Source organism: Pimephales promelas, chromosome 18 (genome assembly GCF_988280905.1).
Source record: "Pimephales promelas chromosome 18, fPimPro1.hap1.1, whole genome shotgun sequence".
Classification (NCBI taxonomy): Eukaryota; Metazoa; Chordata; class Actinopteri; order Cypriniformes; family Leuciscidae; genus Pimephales; species Pimephales promelas.
Window position 1 is genome coordinate 8,241,892 of NC_142786.1, and position 15,299 is coordinate 8,257,190.

Here is a 15,299-nt window from a genome sequence, read left to right on the forward strand (position 1 = left end):
GTTTTCTAAAAACCACACTACAGATAATTCCTCAATGAAATGGCAATAATCAGAAAAGACTCTAAAATCCAGAGACACACAGTGGTTCAGTGACAGTAAAAATCATGGTCTTTATTTAAAAAATTTAGGTATCATTACACAAGATACAGACATTAACAAAGTGATTACACGTCATTGTGGGCTCTTTCCAGTTAGAACGATCTGTTCACCCTTTTTTAATTTTATACTATTAAGTGTTACTTTTCACTCCCATTTACTGTGTTCATAATACATATTTAGATCTGCACGGCTTTTGGACCTTTAGAATCTGGCAGTGCCACTGCTTTGAACCCACGGTTAAAAAAAAAAACTTTTCCTAAACCTTTCTTCCCTGGGTAGAATATGGCTCTTTAAAGCAAAATAAAAAAAGGTAAAAATACCAAAACCTCCTCTGCTCAAAAGATGCCCACCATAAGCCCATTACAGTGCAGCATTTCACATAGTGGTTTTCCATACTTTTGTGTTAATATGCAGGGGGATTAAACCCAAACAATGAATACATATATTACTCAAAAAAAGAAAAGGAAAAAAACCTCAAAATCGAAACAAAGGCTTTTATTAAAACAAACAACGACAAAACAAAAAAAACAATGGCCCTTAAGACATGGTTGTGCATACTGTTACAGACCACACGGTGTGGTTTTGGTCCCAAAACCTGTGACGCCGACAAACAGGCAGCAGAAACTTGTGCAGGATGAGGAGAGTGAAGTGGTAAGGATCAGGCACCAACAAGACCAGCAAAAACATCCTGCGTCACAGGATCAACAGGACAAAATGACTGTAGAGTGACCTAAAGCCAAGCATGAGACTGCCAAGATGGCTTTTATGGCACAAAATGTTAAGTAAATAACCCTCCAGTAAAATTAAGAAAATTGAGGGTTTTGGGTGATGTGAAACTTGCCACAATCGTAAAGCTCTGATCATGGCCCAAAACCAAAAAAAAAAAAAAAAATGCTACCCCAGGGCTGGCATACAACATTTGACACTTTAAGAATACCATAGTAGTTTGTTCCTGAAATCACTTGGGATTTTCTGAGGAGATGAGCAGTGAAGCCTATTAAGCACTCCAGAAAGATTAAGGTACTTTTGAACCATTGAGAGGCGCAGCATTTTTGCTGGTTGGCTTGGTGAGCCCGTCTTCCAGTAGAACAAGAGAACAGGGGATCAGAAAAACAGCAGAATCAGATGTGCAGACATGAAGAAAAAAAAAATGAGATGAGGGTATCAGGAAGGGAAGAGGCGGCTTTCTTTTGGCTCCAGGTCTTCCTTAGAAACTATTGAGCTCGCTCAGGGTCTGGTCCAAAGTGGCATGGATCTTGAGGTTCTCCTCCTTAGCATTTCTCAGTTTCTCTGCAATGAAATTAAAAAAAAAAATCCCAGAAGGAAAGCAAAAAGTGAAACCAACTGCAAAATCAAATTGTTATACAACATTGTACACGATTTGTTAAATAGAGGTTTGATTTGGATGTATGGTTCTTGATGTTATATTATATGTTATTCAGATCAGGTTTAAAGTGAAGACCTCCTTTATGAAGTACCGGTATAGATTGTTTTCTAAACGACTATAAAAATGTCCACCAATGGCATCATTTTGAAAACCTTATTTTTACTTATAGAGCGTTTTGAGATTGTGTAGTAATTAGGGCTGGCTCCTGATAGTCGACTAAACGTTGGCTTATCGTTTGGAACATGCAAGTAGCAACATTCAATGGTTGCTCACTTTAACGTTAACCTAGATAAATATGCACATATCCAAGTGTTTGAGCGGAGAGTGGAAGCTAAATTATAGCGCGCTTCATGACATGGAGGCGCAGGTGTGATTCCTTGAATTTTTTCCTGACAACAGTGGAAACTTGGTCATACAGATTAGAGTAATACATCATTCCAAACAGTCTAATACTAACCCTAGCAAAAAAAAAAAAAAAAAAAACCACACACAAAAAAACCCACTGTGCCTTTGTAAAATAAAGATTTGTCTGCGTCTTGGTCTCTGTGAAATGGAGCGTGTCACAAAAATGAACCTAAACTCAGCATATAGGCTACTTGCTTTATAGACATGGGAAATAAATCTATAGAAAGCTTGATGTATAATATATACAAAAATAAATATTCTCTGCTAATGTTATCTGTATGAAATTACATACAGATCCCAATGCTCACTATTTATATCGTCTATACTGTGGAGATGTCGAGGCAGCATAGTCAACATCTTTCCAGCCGACACGGTCACGGAAAACACTAGTAAATTAAATAATTAAAGTCTCTATGCTCTTTTTTGGAACGCATATATAATCCATATGCGAGCCTTATGCGAGCCCTTGAGCTTGGAATAGGCATTTTATACAAAATTATTTGTATATTGGAATATTATTTATATATTGGAATATTATACAACACTCATTATGGTTTAGTATTCCCCTCAGTATATATTTAAGTAATTAAATTAAAATAAACATGCGATTAGTCTTAAATAAGTGACTACTAGTCGACTACAAGAACCTAAAGTTGGGGGCAGCCCTAGTAGTACTTGACTTTCATTGCAACTGACTTTGTATCAGAATTTAAGTAGTGTCATCTTTTGTTCCAAATTAAGTGCATTCCAGTGAAGCGTGTTTATCGTTTGGATGGTGGCAAATCTGAATGAAAGCTTGCAGTCGCTTGTAAGGGGCAAGGTTTATGTGTAAGGGGTTTTAGTTTAAGACTAAATGATTGGTGAAATCCACCATCCAGAAGATGGAGTTATGACATTGACAATATGCACAGATTAATTGTTCACTATAAGATCAATAACATTCATTTAATGACTTGTGTATAATGTGAACTTATTTCATGCCACTAATAATCCTCTTCATCATCAACTATATTTGCATACCATTTCAGGTTTAAAGGTGCAGTGGAAATGGTACTGCAGTCTAAATTCTAAATATTGGAGAGAGACCCAATGCTCACTGGTTGCCAGATTGAGAACATCCAACAGAAAGGAGCGCATTTAACTTACACTGCAAATTGATCAGCTAATGTATACATTTGCAATGTTTTTATTGCAGAGGCTTTTTAGGTCTTCTAGAATCTGTGAACTGACCCAGTTCGATTGCTGTGTCGAAATACTATTGGGTAAATTGGCAGGGGGTGGGACCAAATGGTCAAAACAAAAACTAACAATCTTACACGAAACACTTCAAAGTAAAATAAGTGGCTGTTGCATTCTTTTACGGAGAAACGAGTCCTTGAACTTAGCATGTTTCCTAAATCTCTGGAAACATATGGAATTTTTTGAAAATTATATAATGAAAATGTTATTAAAACATGTCATTTTTAATTTGAAAATTAAAAATTACATATAGCACCTTTAATAAATCCTAATTGTGAAACAGCTCAAATTTATGGTGGCAGACACTGTCGATAACACTCACCCATGATTAAAATTGTGCAACACTGGCATGCCAATGCTTTGCTTTTCCCACAGCACTGATAAACCAATTTTCAGAGAACATAGAGCTGAATGAAAGTATTCATTTTGCTTAATTGCATGAGGCCAATGATTAGAACTTCAGAAATATAAGTACTTGTTTTTCAGAAGTAACTTTCAACAAGGCCTCTGTTTTCAACAAATAGCTAAAAATTTACTTAAACATTTATTCATCCTTCTAGAACAAGATTGCATAACTTTTCCTTAAATGGTTTAAATAACTATCTTGGCAACCAGCTTCCATTTCAAAATGGGAAGTTTCCTTTTTGGAAAACTGAAACCAATTTGAATGGCAAGAATCAATGTTTCCAGCCAAAAGAAGAGCCAGTTTGTAAATTCTTATTAGGTCTTTCTTAATGCATTAAACTTAATGCAAGGAAACTGTATTTAAAACGTGAAAACCATAAATGGTTTAAGATTGTGGATGTAAATGCTTTCTTCCAGTTAGCTTAAATATGATGGCAAATTATACTACCTTTTATGGTATTTTCATTTATTTTTTAGTCAAATTATGGGGGGAATTTCAGCTTTTTCCCCCCCTAAATTTCAGACCTATGGCCCATTTCAAGTCAATGGTCTTCTGCACCAGAAATGATCTTAACTCATAGCTAAAACTCATGACTAATCAACTAGTGAAAGAATTTATAAAGCTTTTCTCTTTCAATCATAAAATATTTTTCATACACAATCTGAAATAGGCAAATGCTTGGTTGTCTAACACCAACAACATTGCAATAAGAGACAAGCAGCCATTCAAAAGAGAGCAGAGCTTTTTTCCTCCATTCAATAAACATGTACACAAGGCATGAAAAATACAGCAAGACACAAGAGAGAGGAAAACCAAGGACAAAACAACAACACACGTCTCTGAATAGTCAGATGTAGATAAGAGGAAGATGTTGGGGCAGATAATGAATATCTAAAGAACAGAAATTCAGAGAAAGCAGAAACAGAACAGGACTTAAATGGAGAAACGGAGACTACAGAAATAAGCACAAGGAAAAACACATGAAAAGGGGGGTGTCCACAAAAGATCAGAAAAGAAATATCCAAGAAATATTGACAGTCAGACAAGATGAAGAATTTCTTGAAGTCACAGTCAGCCACAGAACAGTCCAGAAACTCTTTATCTGTAAACAGACACCAATGGTAAATACCTCGTGAGAATATTTCTACATTTCAGAATGAGGAAAGTCGCAAATTTAACAAGCAAGCAGCTTAGAAAAATGTTAGAAACTACATCAATACAAGCCACAGCTCTAAAACAAACTAGCTAGCTAAAAATACCATTTTTTGTTCTTTTGGAAAATATGGTTATTTAGGTTAGTCTACAACATGACGTCATTCCACAATCCCAAAAAAAACATTTAGCTTATAGAAAGTACGTAATAAAACGATGATCACTCGCATTTGCATAGCAGCACTATTCAGTATCCAGAAACATTGAAGAGTCAGACTTATTTAACTATTAGAAAGTTCAAAACAGAGGCCATTTACATAAAAACTCTTAAAAGGCACAGCAAATCTGGCCTGTTTAACGGAGGCTAAAAAAAGTCAAACTAAACCATGTCTTTTTGCAGTTCAAGTGAACTTTAGCAAGAAATAAACTACAAAAAGCGCAGAATGTCCCCCTTATCTGTAGGTAAATATAGTTAGCATATTAGTTACTTGACGTATGAGTTAGAATCAAACTATAGAGATCACATCGCCATTTACACAAACTCGTATAAAGCAGCGGTTCAAAAGAATCTGAAATAACAGCTCCAGTCAACGATTAACTCCTTGCGGCTGAGCTTTATACTATATGGTAGTATATAAGTATATGATCAGAGGTTATGAAGCTCAAGGTTAGGTAACCGGCTCGGTCACGAGACTCAAATCTGCCATTGCAGCAAAACTCAATCGTCCAAAAAGCAAACCATGAGTAGCAGTCTCACACACATGCAAAGGCCAATATTTACATAGAGGTCATGTCGTTGAGAGCATGATCCAGCTCCTCACTAATGGCCTTATACTTGAGTTTCTGAGCGTACAGCTCATCTGTTCACACACAGAGAAAGACAGAGCAGAGAGGAAGGAGGTCGGAAGAGGGAGAGAGTATGAAGGACAGATAAAAGGAAATAGGACAAAACAGCAAATAAAGATTACAAATGTAACGGAGGAAAGGAAAAGGACAGTGAGATTATGCTAAGAAAAGAGTATGAACAGTATAGAAAAAAACAGGATCATATCATAGCTAATGGAAGGAATGGGTGGCAAAGAGAACGACGGAATCATACCTTCCAAATCATCAATGGTCTTCTCCAGTTTGGCCACAGACCTTTCAGCAAACTCAGCACGGGTCTCAGCCTAGCAAGAGAACAGGGGAATTATATTCAACTAAAACCATTAAAAAAAAAAAATATATATATATATATATATATATATATATATATATTATATATATATATATATATTCATTTATCTAATTTCCATTTAGTTTTAGGACTAAAATAACGCAAGCTAAAACACTATACAGATTTTTCAAATCTACTACTTAATATTTTAATTTTAAAGTTTTAATAACAAACATAAATGGTAAATAACTCACGTAACAAAAAAAAAAAATCATGATGCTATTAATGCAACATAACCAATGGCATGAGTTTGTGGCAGGACTACACTTGTTTTGAAAAGTAATTTTTGCTTTTTTGTTTACTGTCAAGTTGACAAAATAAAGTAAATGTCCCTCTAAAACAATGAACTACACAACCAAGTACAAAAAAATGCATACAGATTCAAATTAGAAATCAAAATATGCAACTAAGAACCTTGGAATTTTATTTAATAGATGCTTTTATTCAAAGTGTCCTATGAAATAACTAGCAAGCCCTTTCTCCAGAAGGTTTCAACTTCTGGATAGTCTTTAGAAGACACATGGAACAAAACATTTATGGAGGCCAAATTTGGTAAACATTTAAATATACATGTAACCTCAAGATAACAATAAATTGCTGGCTCTAATAGAAACCAAATCTTCCATGAGAAGTTCTCACCTCCTTCAGCTTATCAGTGAGGATCTTGATTTCTTCCTCATACTTATCTTCCTTCTGGGAATACTGTGGGGGAAAAAGAAGAAATATGATTTGGGGTGGGGTCTTGTGAGAATCTTACAACTCAGCATGCACAAACACCCTACGAGTTAAGTATTTAGGGTTTGGCACACTTCAAACGGAGACAACCAATTTTATGACACTTTAAAACTGACATGTTTCTACAACAACTCTTAAGACGCAAGGTAGCGCAGATGTCTATGCTTTGACCCCCCTTTCCTCGACATTTCTATCCGGGCCTGCTGCTGTTGTGCAAGGCTTGTGACACGATGGCTGATTCTGCTGCTGTGTTTTGCCAAAGTTTTAAACAGATCAGGACATGTGTGCAGGAATGCAGCTGCAACATCAACAAAACACTGGGTATGAAAAAAAAACTAAAAAAACACTTCAGAATTCAAGGGGAGATTCACAAAGATGCATATATACAGTATATAATTTTTTATGCTGTGTGTGTAATATATATATGTAATAATAATAATAATAATATATGCACACCATTTTTGTATATCCCTAGATTTGTATATCCCATATTGTATAATCCCTAGATTCACTAAAATTGAATCTAGGGATTATACGATATAAAAGTGCTAAATATTTACTTTGAAATCTGCCATTAAGACAAGACAAAAAAGACCAGCTCATAACTGATCTACCGATAACAAATATATTTATATTATTTCTATAAAAAAAACAAAAACCAAACACTTCCTGCACTGTATTTGAGAAAGTTAAACCACCATCACTACTTATGCAAACCATAATGTGCAGCAAACAGTAGATTTCATTAGGGAAATAAAATGGTTCCAATAATAGCATTCCACCTAACATTATATATTACACTGTTACACGGCTCTGAGGAATATTTGATTCTGATTGGTCAATCGCACCATCCAGCAGTGTGTTATTTCCCAATCACAACCTCTGAAAACAGACAACACAGTCTCATCTGGGTTACTGAAGTCAGCAGCGCTATACACTTGCTAAGAGCGTTTTTTTCTTCATGGAAGCTAATAAAGTATAGTTGGTGAGCTAATAAAATAATATATCAATTAAAAAAAAACCTCAGTCGAATCAATATTTTGTGTACAGTTATTTAATTAAATGTCATCTAGTATCATGGAATCACTTTATCGTTTCACACAAATGTAGCTGCTGCTATTTAGCGACTATTGTTTTGTACACTTTTGGATTATAAGATAACAAACAGGTCCAATTTTAAAGCGGTTTAATCTCAAATCAATCTCTCATCCCCATTTATATATTTATTCTGATTATACGGTGCATTTTATACACAAGTTTCAAACTGTCCTATAATACACATACAATATCACTACTGTATTATAATATACACAAATTATATCGGCCGCTATAGATCAGTATCTGGCTTTTATTAATCGTCACGGCCCCCAAAAATCCATATCTGTCGAGCTCTACCCCATAATTATTTATGTGGCGAAGTGCTGTGTAATAAGTGGTATGACTGTACCGTATCCCTTTAATATTCGTCTAGTTTGAACTTGCCGCTTATTAGCAACTGCTCTCCCCGCAGAAGCTTTGCGTTTAAAGGCCTAATAAAATATTTCAACTCAGATTTACTTGTGTTAAGTAGCCATATAATAAGCAGGAAAATGTACATCTAGCCGATTGTAATCTCAGAATAAACCCCATTCAGTGTGATGCAAGACCTGATCACCCTGCCTGGGTTTCTTCTGAGATAACAGGCTGGATGTACATTATCCCATAACACACAGCATGCAGTCAAATCACATGCAAACACACGGGTGCTTCGGTCATAAGTTGATCTCATGCAACAGTGTCATTTCTGCCTAATTAGTCTAAAGGCATCCGAGACCAGTTGTGCTTGAATCTATAAAGCACCAAAATGGTGACACATAATTTCATTATGCAACAGACCTTCAGGCATGCTAAATAACATCTCATCAGGTTAAGATGGATGTGGAAAATGAGAGAGGGGTCTTTACATCATCTTTGTGGTCAATTACAGCTTTCTCTTGATGTAATGGTCTACCACTGTAATCTGGACCGACATATGTGGCCTTTTGCTATGGGTGATGTATCTACAGCCATATATCAGGCAAAAGGCCACTTGGAAATGAGGAAGCTCATATTATGCACACTTGAGCAGATAGATCACTGGTTTGGAAATTAGAAAGCCTGAATTTAATTGCCTGGAAGGCAATTTGCAAGGCACATTTGTGGGGATTGAATCAGAGATCCTTTGAGAGTTAAAAAAAAGGGATGAACACTGCAACCAGTCAGAGATCGTGCAGAATAAAACACACACACACACCCTACCTTCTCAGCCTGGGCCTCCAAACTCTTAAGATTGTTGGTGACATTTTTCAGCTCCTCCTCCAGCTCAGCGCATTTGCTATATACAGAGCAGCCGTTTTGATTTTGAAGGAAGCAGAAAAGAAAGGGGCACAGGGCAAAGGGAAGACATGAAGACAAGCCAGCAAAAGTGGCAGAGTGATGACGTTAAACACATGAACAGTAAGAGAGGCCTTAAATAATTGGTTTGCGATGGACGGTTCAATCAAAAATAAAAATTGTCATCATTTACACTGCCTCATGTCCTTTTAATTATGTAACAAACAGATATTATACTTTGCAGCCCTGCTTGCACATGAGTCGACCATACAATGAAGGCGATTGAGGAGCTCCAAAAATGACCAATAATAAATAAATAAACAATCAAATAAATGCAGATTTTTCTTCTTTTTTTTTAAGATCTGACTGACCCCAAACATTTCAACAGAAATGTACAAGTGCTATAAATATATTTTTGAATATAAATTAAAAGGGATAGTTCCCCCCCAAATTAAATTTCTGTCATCATTTACTCACCCTCAAGTTGTTTCAAACCTGTATGAGTTTCTTTCTTCTGTTGAACACAAAAGATGATATTTTGAAGAATGTCAGTAACCAAACAGTTGTGTGGCACCATTGACTTCCATTACATAAAAATTAAAAACAATGGGGTACATCAACTGTCTGGTTACCAACATTCTTCAAAATATCTTCCGTGTTCAGCAGAAGAAAGAAATTCATACAGGTTTAGACCAACTTGAGGGTGAGTAAATGTCTGACAATTTTCATTTCTGGGGGAACCATCCCTTTAACAACTCTCGTCAAATAACGATTCAAATGCTGTTCCTCATTCATATGGCTTCAGAAGCTTCAAAAAATACATCACACATTATATTAACCCCTTTTGAGGTCATTTTTGGAGCTTGAAGGCCGTCAATCATTTTCACTGTCGTTGAATGAAAAACAGGAAAATATGTTTTTCAGATCAGAAGAAACAAAATCAAAAGTTTCAAACAACATGAGTACATGACAACAATTTTAAATTTAAATGTAGTGTAGTTTGTGTCATCACCTGTGCCAAAAGTGCTTGGTTTTTATAACTTACTGCGAATCGCAAATAAAGTATATCTAGTAAACCCTCAGCTTATCACTGTGTGAGCAGATTTTAAGAGTCAAGGAAGCAAAACTAGCGTGATTCTAAAACTGAAAGTTGCCATGAGCTGTTCCAAGCAGGAACATGTACGCTTCGGATTTAGGTAGATGAGACAAATGCACAATCACTGAAGCGTGTTACATGAGCATGCAGATCATGCCACTCGAGTAATTACGACTCATGCGGTTTACAAAGGAATGATACCTGGAAGTGGATGGTTAGATGAGCGGAAGGAAGGTGGAAAGATGAAGGGATAGGGTGGAAAGATGAACTAGGTAAAACAGATTAAAAACGACCAGTGCTGGAAGGAGGAGTTTTTTTTTTTTTGCTTTTCGCTAGTTCACTTGCACTCTTTCACTCAAGTAGACAAATTCCGGATCCAGGTAGAGGGCAACATTCTCCAATTGTCTGTATACCCACGTCTCCAACAAACGGACACATAGCCTCCGACACGTAAACAGACTTTGGTAACCAGGATATATACCTTCTCATCTGAGGCGTGCAGAGACTTCAGTGTCTGGTCAAGAGCTCTCAGCTCCTCCTCCATCTGCTTGACACGGCTGTTAGTTTGAGTGGGGAGGGGAAGGTATGTCAGGTCAAAGGTCACACATGCCCAAACACAAATGAGAAAGGAGGGGACATATGAATTTAAGATGGATTCAAGCCAATGAAATCACTCATACACACACTCTCTCTATCCTTCTATCTCTCAATCTCCCTCTCTCTCTCTCACACACACACACACACACAAAGGAGGATTATGGTTATGGTAGAGCATTCCTATTGTCATGCAAAATTAGGCATTTTCTCACGCTGAGTGAACAATGAATTTGAGTTTAATGGGACTAAATGGACACAATATGAGCTAAAGCTGACAGTATGTGTGGCAGGTACTGTAAATGTGTTCAAGGATTATGTGCAAGTATATTTTGATTTTAAAACCGAGATTAACCTCTCAGCAAGCTCTGCTCTCTCCTCCGTACGCTCCAACTCTCCCTCAACGATCACCAGCTTACGTGCCACCTGTAACACACATCAATACTTCCTGGTTATGGAATTTTATTTTACAAGAACAATTGGTACGTCCAAAACATTTATGCACTATAAACTCCAACTTGTCATCAATAAATATAGCTACAACTTAAAGTAGTAGTTCCCACCCTAGAAGAAGTAGAAGTGGTTTTATTCATGGACTAAACTAAATAAATTAAGGTGAAAAAGTACTAAACAAAATGTTGCCATGGCAATATAATTAAGAAAAGTGAAAGTACTATAATTACAATTCAAAATACTACAATAGCATACAAAATAAACTACACCATTAAATTACCTCCTCGTATTTGCGGTCGGCCTCCTCAGCAATGTGCTTGGCCTCCTTAAGCTGGATCTCCTGGAGCTCCATCTTCTCCTCATCCTTCAGAGCCCTGTTCTCAATCACCTTCATCCCCCTATTCCGTAGAGAGAGCAAATTAAAAGGAAAGTAGGGCAAGTTAGGGTGGGATGAATGTAGAAATAACAGAACTCTGAAAGCGCACGTATGTTAAAGCACGTACCTCTCGCTCTCATCTGCGGCCTTCTCAGCTTCCTCCAGCTTCTGCAGGGCTGTGGCCAGTCTCTCCTGAGCACGATCCAACTCTTCCTCAACCAGTTGGATACGCCTGTTCAGGGAGGCCACCTCTGCCTCAGCCTAAAAGGCAAAAACAACTTGAGATTAGAGCAGCTCGACTATTCCACTGAACTTCAGGGAGCGTGGAGTGAAGTGAGATAAGGAACAGGAGGGTGGGAAAACACTTGGATAACCTAGAAGGATTAAGCAGACAAACATGGAGACCGAATTGGGAAATGGAACCAATGAGACAGTGGAAAACCCTCATGTGGTAGAATCATTTGGGAGCTTCTGCTTTGAGCAGAGTGGAACCACTATATTTGGAAAGGGCAATAATAATGTGTGGAGTGAGCGTTCACAATGACTAAAATTGTTTTAGCAAGGCAGCAATATTAATATTGCTCTGACTAAGGTTAGGGATTTTTCAAATCCTTCTTCAGACAACATTTCATTGTGAAACTTGTTACACTGTTTGAGCTATGTGCTTCAAATCATGTAGCTTACTGATGATGAGGTATGCTATAACTTTTTGGACTAATTGGCCAAAAAAATCCCACAGACAAGAAGGAAATGGACATTTCTATATCAAAATACTGTGGAGACAGCAATTATTCACAAGACTATTCCAACTTTCTAGCCACACCTTAGCAATCAGCCACAACACCCTAGCAACAGTGTAACAACCACACATATCATAGTCATAGGAATGAGCTATTAACTGTACTAAGGCCATTTGGGGCCCCGGCCATATCCAGACAATATGTAGCTAAACGTTCAAACAGTCAAGATTTCAAAATGCTTTTAAGATAAATGCAAGAATTACAAGGTTGTCAGTTCCACTCTCGCAGCCATATCTGAAATACTACTAGTATGGTGTCAGGATTCCTGAGGTAATTTTTTGTTAGGGAACCATCATTCATTTCTTTCATTCAAGATGTCTAACTTAAGGAGGGGCACTTCAACAACATTTATTTATAAAATATTGAAGATTAACATTGTTTATACAGTAACATTAAAGATGACAGAAGCTTTACTCATTGGGCCTGAAACGCAAACGCAGGTTAACTTCCGCGCGGCCGCGCCTCGTCAGCTGAGAAACAGCGCTCGTGCACGGATTCCGGACATGACGACACCGCTAACAAATACTGGAGTTTCGCTCCTAATAAGGACTGAGGAATCTAAAGTCTGCGGGGTGAGTTCATCTCACGCAATGCCAAAGAGACGGCATGGTTGAGCGATACGCGACTTCAAGCAAAACAAAATATATATCCAAGACGAGTGTCTAATTTAATTAAAACTCAAAAGTTGCCAAAGGTTTGAGTAGACTGCTAAATGCCCAAGTGACATACGTGAACAACTCAAAGTGCCGAGATGAGCACCTGATGACCCAGATGTTAATGTACTCGAATGATAACGCACCAATGACGTTAAAAGCACTACTTGAACACAGAATTACACGAATGGATGCTTCTGTTTTTTTTTAATAAGCCAATATGAGTGATTCGGCGAAACTATATTGTTACTTCCTTTAGGCCTCACCCGCATAAAAAACCAACACTGTGAGACTAAGAGGATGAGCTATAAACCCATCTGAGGTTAGCACAACTAAGCACACACAAAGTGAGATGTCATCGCACGATTTTTGGTTTTATTTAAGCCAATATACCTGGCTCTTAGTTTTGTATTGATCTTAGCTATAAACCGATTAGCACAAATGAAAATCATCAATGAAGATGAGTCAAGGCGCGCATTAGCTTTTAAGGTTTGCAATAACCATCTAACCGGCCCAAATTTTCTTGGATTTTATGGTTTAGAACGAACATATCGTTGTCACAGGCCACTCTAAATGTTTATTAGATATCGAAATAAGTTTTAAAGAGATACAAACACACAATTCTTCGTATAGGGCGTTGAATCTGCGTGTGAATGAAAAAGCGCACGAGCTCGTTAGAAACGCATGTGATACAACATAACGATTGTACGGATAAACGCGATACTTTAACGTGATAAAAAGATACACTTACCTGCTCTCTGGCACGCTTCTCTTCTTCGACCTGTCTCTGCAAAATCTCGGCTCTTTCTTCTGCCTCATCTGCCTGCTGTTGTAAAACTTTGATTTTTCTCTTAACTGCATCGATGCTGTTGGTTCCGGCCATTTTAATGTATTACTTTAGGTGTAGTGTGGCAGAATAAGATAATCAGATTCCAACCGAGCAGCGTAGTAGTGGACCGAGACGCGAAGAAGAGGAGGAAGAAGAAAAAAAAAAGTCCAAGGCACCAACGCCCCGCCAACAAGTCAAACGCAGACTGAACGAGTGGAAGTAACGCGAGGTTCACGCGCTTGTCTTTTTAATCGCAGGGGTGCTTTCTTTAATCTCGTCAAATACAAACAATAGTGTTTGTACAAATAACAGCAATGAGATATTATCTCAAGCCAGAAGAGCTTTAATGTTGAATTTAGCTTGAGCAACCGTTTTGATGTTCAAGCAGTCGGTCGGTTTCTCATTCGAATTAATGAATGAGTTTTAATGTCATGAAGTCTTTCTTTCCCTCCCCTTGCTTTCTCTTCACCCAATTTGTTCAGTTGCCTAAACTCTTCCTTTTTTCGGCCCACTTCCGGATTACCCCACCCTGTCTCCAACGGTTTAAGGGCTGAGAATGAGGCGTAACTGATCCTGAATCAGCTGCGGAGCAGAGTCAAGTCCCAGCGGAACTGGTTCACGGTTGATCTCCGGTCAGCAGCTTTTGCACGACCTGTGTAATTCTTACGGAAGAGCCACCCCTTGTTTTACACGTGTCCTGCCAGGTATATGACGTCGTTGGACAAATAAATCATTGGCATTCCAGCCAGGCCACTCCTTAATCCAGGAATGTGCTTGTTGTAGATCAATGGGAAACTTTTAGGCTATGTGATCAATAGAATGTTCGACATTTTAAGAGGCAAAAGAGAGGAATTGAGTCTTATACCTTTGGACGCTGTATGAAATAGTGGGTCCCCCCCCCCCCCCCCGCCCCCTTTTTTATGGGGCCCTGGACAACATTCCCGATCATCCTCTTATATTAAAATAACTAAACGTAAATGTTATTAAATTAAACGTAAATGTTGTGAAATTAATTAGTATAAATTATTTCAAAAATAATGTCAACATAAACAGTTCATTAATTACGCTAAAAAAGTTGCTGCCTTAAATTTTTAAGTTCAATCAACTCAGATGTTTAAATAATTTCAATTTAAATTAGGAAATTAAACTGACTTTAAAAATGAGTTGAATCTTGTATAATTTAAAGGCCTTAAAGCAGTTAAAGCAATGTAAAAACATGTTGTCAAAATGTATTAATCATATTCTTTTACAGTGTAATTTTTATTAAATTATTTATTCATGATTAAATTTAAGTTTTTGACAATTAAAATGATTAATTTAGGTCTTATCACTTCAGAACCAGGCTATATATATATATGCTGCAATCAAGAACAAAGAGTGTGGTAAATAATTTACTTGTCATGTAATTCCATTGACGGCTTTTTTGATGTAGTGCAAACTCTGATTTCAGTTTCTAAGTGGATTCTGAATAATGCCAAAACTATAAAGTTGTGTTAAGTCGTTAAGA

At 37.2% G+C, this 15,299-nt stretch overlaps 1 protein-coding gene across 6 annotated transcripts; it reads right to left on the reverse strand.

Moving 5' to 3' along the window:
* Nucleotides 1–85: 85 nt before the first annotated feature.
* On the reverse strand, nt 86–14,378 carry tpm3 (tropomyosin 3). 6 transcript variants are annotated; one of them, XM_039678945.2, is made up of 9 exons: nt 13,715–14,378; nt 11,638–11,771; nt 11,415–11,532; nt 11,037–11,107; nt 8,917–8,992; nt 6,544–6,606; nt 5,788–5,857; nt 5,470–5,548; nt 4,061–4,638 (listed from the first exon to the last, which is right to left on the reverse strand). In XM_039678945.2, exons 1-9 carry the CDS (start codon nt 13,844–13,846, stop codon nt 4,635–4,637), a joined length of 747 nt encoding a protein of 248 aa, XP_039534879.1. In that variant the 5' UTR covers nt 13,847–14,378; the 3' UTR covers nt 4,061–4,634. The 6 variants fall into 6 exon arrangements, with proteins under 6 accessions (XP_039534880.1, XP_039534878.1, XP_039534879.1 ...); XM_039678943.2 differs by lacking the exon at nt 8,917–8,992 and adding an exon at nt 10,569–10,644 and having other exon boundaries at nt 4,620–4,638; nt 13,715–14,353; XM_039678946.2 differs by lacking the exons at nt 4,061–4,638; nt 5,470–5,548 and adding an exon at nt 86–1,389 and having other exon boundaries at nt 13,715–14,352.
* Nucleotides 14,379–15,299: the final 921 nt, after the last annotated feature.

Coding starts and splice junctions, on each gene's coding strand:
- tpm3 (XM_039678946.2), bottom strand. CDS start 13,846: ATGGCCGGAACCAACAGCATCGATGCAGTTAAGAGAAAAATCAAAGTT. Junction 11,533..11,637: donor GCCGCAGATGAGAGCGAGAG/GTACGTGCTTTA, acceptor TCTACGGAATAG/GGGGATGAAGGTGATTGAGA. Junction 5,858..6,543: donor TCACTGATAAGCTGAAGGAG/GTGAGAACTTCT, acceptor TTCTCTTGCTAG/GCTGAGACCCGTGCTGAGTT.